The sequence below is a fragment of the Blennius ocellaris genome (genome assembly GCF_963422515.1).
Source record: "Blennius ocellaris genome assembly, chromosome: 10".
Classification (NCBI taxonomy): Eukaryota; Metazoa; Chordata; class Actinopteri; order Blenniiformes; family Blenniidae; genus Blennius; species Blennius ocellaris.
Genome location: NC_137659.1, coordinates 16,510,109 through 16,513,542, shown reverse-complemented (window position 1 = coordinate 16,513,542; position 3,434 = coordinate 16,510,109). Strand labels below are relative to the sequence as shown.

At 44.8% G+C, this 3,434-nt stretch overlaps 1 protein-coding gene across 1 annotated transcript; it reads left to right on the top strand.

The window, feature by feature from the left end:
* Positions 1 to 620: 620 nt before the first annotated feature.
* klf17 (Kruppel like factor 17) lies at positions 621 to 3,096 on the top strand. Its single transcript, XM_080503974.1, has 3 exons — positions 621 to 784; positions 916 to 2,023; positions 2,144 to 3,096. Exons 1-3 carry the CDS (start codon positions 719 to 721, stop codon positions 2,317 to 2,319), a joined length of 1,350 nt encoding a protein of 449 aa, XP_080360100.1. The 5' UTR covers positions 621 to 718; the 3' UTR covers positions 2,320 to 3,096.
* Positions 3,097 to 3,434: the final 338 nt, after the last annotated feature.

Below are 3,434 nucleotides of genomic sequence, written 5' to 3'. Positions count from 1 at the left end.
TTGTCTTTGAAAGTTGACAATATTTCACAAAAGAAAAAAGTGTGTGTGTGTGTGTGTGTGTGTGTGTGTGTGTGTGTGTGTGTGTGTGTGTGTGTGTGTGTGTGTGTGTGTGTGTGTGTGTGTGTGTGTGTGTGTGTGTGTGTGTGTGTGTGTGTGTGTGTGTGTGTGTGTTCTCCTGTACGAGAATTGATTATTTTCACCGCGTCTGGTGTCCCCTCAGGGAAAATGTTAAGTTTCCCATGGGATCCTAATGTGATGAATCGCTTGGTTGAAATCTGAGACATACGGGGATAAAAAAAAAAATGCTGTGACAGAGTATGACTTTTTAAAACAAAACATATGCGAAAGTTAACCAACAGTTGCGTTTGTTTTTGGGAAATGTTTAAACAGAGCAGCGAAATATTAATTTCAGTTACATTCAATGCACTGAATGTTACCTGGCTTTTCTCCAGGACATTTGATGGGTAAGGGGTCTTTAGCGCGTGTGCGTGTCCGTGCTCACTTACGCGCGCGCCCTGTGGGGGGGAGTGGAAACCACGCCTCCAAATATGCGTAAAGGAGCTATAAAAAAACGTCAACGCTGTTGATACTGACATCCTGAATCCTGGAAGACTCGTCAACTACCGCTGTTACCCGATAAGCGCTGTATGGACACACAGGACTTTTTCTTCAGTTCGGAGTTTTAAATTCTTGCCTCCTGCCTCACTTGTCGGCCAGCATGGCTGTGGCTGAAGCAGTCATTTCGGTTTTAATGCCGTTTTCGAGCCTCAGAACGATGGAAAGCGTGAGTAGACTTAAGTTTTACGTTAAGATTGATTGAAGATTCACTGTAGGTTATTGCCTCCTAGTATAAAAGCTTTTTTTTTTTTTTTTAAATAACACGGGTTTTTTTCTCTTTTCTTTATTTTCTTACAGTTGTGCAAGACGGATCGGTGCGTAATGAGTCACGCAACAGGTGGAGCAGAGAACCCGTTGACTGAAGTGGAGCTCAGCGTCGTGCAACCTCCTGATTTACCCTCAAAGGACGAGGACGAGCTGGACAAATTTGTCGACCTCGAGTTCATCTTCTCAAACTCTATTGGCTCCGACGTTGCCAGCAATGACGGCGGCAGCGGGGGCATTTCTCCCCCGCAGCAGTACGCGTACTCCCTGCCGGAGTCACCGGAGAGCTGCAGCGGCGGCTCCGTGCCCGAGTGGGGCGACCATCCTTCATCCCAGAGCTACGGGGGCTCGCTAAACTTCACAAACTCGAGCCCAATGAACAGTCTCATGGCGGAGCTTCTCACTCCTGAGATGAGTTATGCGGGAGAGATTCCTGCGGATTGCGCTGACAAGGGGAGAGAGTACACCGAGCTGCGCTCTTCGAATTCGCTCGCCATTCCGTCAGCTCCCGCTCACCACCAAGCGGTCACGACTCCTCCCCCACCCGGATACAAAATTAAAACGGAGGCTTTGGGTCAGTCCTGTATGATGGCAGCTGAGAACTTCGTGCGACAGATGTACGACAAACCCCTGATGCGCTCAGAGCATCCGCCAGCCTTTGCGCACCACCAGGGCGCAGTTGCAGGTGCATTGCACGGATTCAGTGCGCAACCCGTGCAACATGCTGCACTTCATCGACGCACAGATTGCCATTTGGCACAAATGAACTCACCCATGAGCTCCCATCATCTTACGAATCACCAGCAGCTCCAAAATCAGTTCGTGAACGTGCCTTATCAGCAGCAGTACGCGCAGCAGTGTGGGCCACAGTTCCAAGGACACTACAGCATGCTCAGAGCGCCATTCCAGGTTCACAAGCAGCAGCATCCCACCTCAGTGCAGGGGATGATGCTCACCCCACCGTCTTCTCCATCCTTGATGGAATTTTACACACAGGATGAGACGGTGATCGTCAAGCAGAAGCGAGGACGGAGGTCTTGGGCTCGAAAACGCGCTGCCACGCACAGCTGTGAGTTCCCTGGCTGTGGGAAAACCTACACGAAGAGCTCTCATCTCAAAGCCCACATGAGAACGCACACAGGTGAGCACATTTCTTTTAATTATCGAATGATTATTTCATTTTAATTTCATGATTTTGGGGGACATTTCTGTATCCCACACTGATGATACTAACTGGTACTTTTCTTTTTTCCCTCCCAAGGTGAAAAGCCCTACCACTGTAACTGGGAAGGTTGCGGCTGGAAGTTCGCCAGGTCCGATGAGCTGACCCGGCACTTCAGAAAACATACCGGACACCGACCGTTTCAATGTCACCTTTGCGAGAGAGCTTTCTCTCGTTCAGATCACTTGGCTCTTCACATGAAGAGGCACATGTAGGCCACAATCCACCTGTGAGTGTGTGGAGGAACTCGAATCTGTCGCGGTGTCGTGGTCAGCATCCAAGAAGAAAGACAAGCTGGCTTCTCTGTCTTAAACCGATGTAACTTTGTGTGCGTTACCTTACAAATGGTTTTGTATGGGGACATAGTTTTGAGTTTCATCACAAGTTTCAGTGCCTCTGGATTTTTTGTATTATTAATATGCGCTAAATTATAGTAGTTTTGTAATCAAGACCTTCCCCTTCACTGTCTCATAAAGTAATTCTCAGTGAGTGCCTTAGCCAGATGTCTTATTTGCTCACTGTGGGCAGGACCCAGATGTTTGTGTATTTGTATATATGTAAATTGTATTTTTCTGAAAGGTTTACATTTTATATATTTACTCAGATCAGCTTGGGGTGACATTGACTATTTTAATCTTTTTTAATGCTTTTATAATATGATTGATGAACATATATATTTGTGAAGACACAGTTCAGACATTGTATTTGGTTTTGTTTGCTGCTTATGCAATGTCAACATATCCAGGTACTAAAAGTCATTTTTAGAATCCCAACAAAAGATGAAACCTTCGCTCAATTTAAATGACATTCACTGCTCACTGTGTTTAGGGATGCAAATACAGATGTATATTTTGTTACTGAAAAGTTTGTATTGTCTTTTAAAAGTGAAGAACCCCACTGCAACCTGAGGTTGAACCTTTGTACTTGAAAGTGACTTGTAAAAAAGATGTATATTTCTCCCTGGTTGCAATTGTTGTTGTTTTTTAATTGCATTTAAGGGCTAATAATTAAAAAAAATAAAATGCTTTTTTTTACATGGACTGCAACTGTCATTGTACATTTGTATTACTTCCACGAGACATTTGACACTGAGTCCACTGCATACTTGTGTGTGTATGTTTGTGCATCTGGTGCTCTGTGTGGCAACGCCAGTTTCCCACCATGATGGAATAAACAAAAGTAATCCCCCCCCAGAAATTACTGGGCAAACCAGAAAGTTTCCATTGCAATATATCTAATTCCAACAAGGACGAAACCCATTGAGAATACAACCTTTATTATTAACAATGAAAAAGCCAATATACTAATTATAGACCAATATACACAAACA

Coding starts and splice junctions, on each gene's coding strand:
- klf17 (XM_080503974.1), top strand. CDS start 719: ATGGCTGTGGCTGAAGCAGTCATTTCGGTTTTAATGCCGTTTTCGAGC. Junction 785..915: donor GCCTCAGAACGATGGAAAGC/GTGAGTAGACTT, acceptor ATTTTCTTACAG/TTGTGCAAGACGGATCGGTG. Junction 2,024..2,143: donor CCACATGAGAACGCACACAG/GTGAGCACATTT, acceptor TTCCCTCCCAAG/GTGAAAAGCCCTACCACTGT.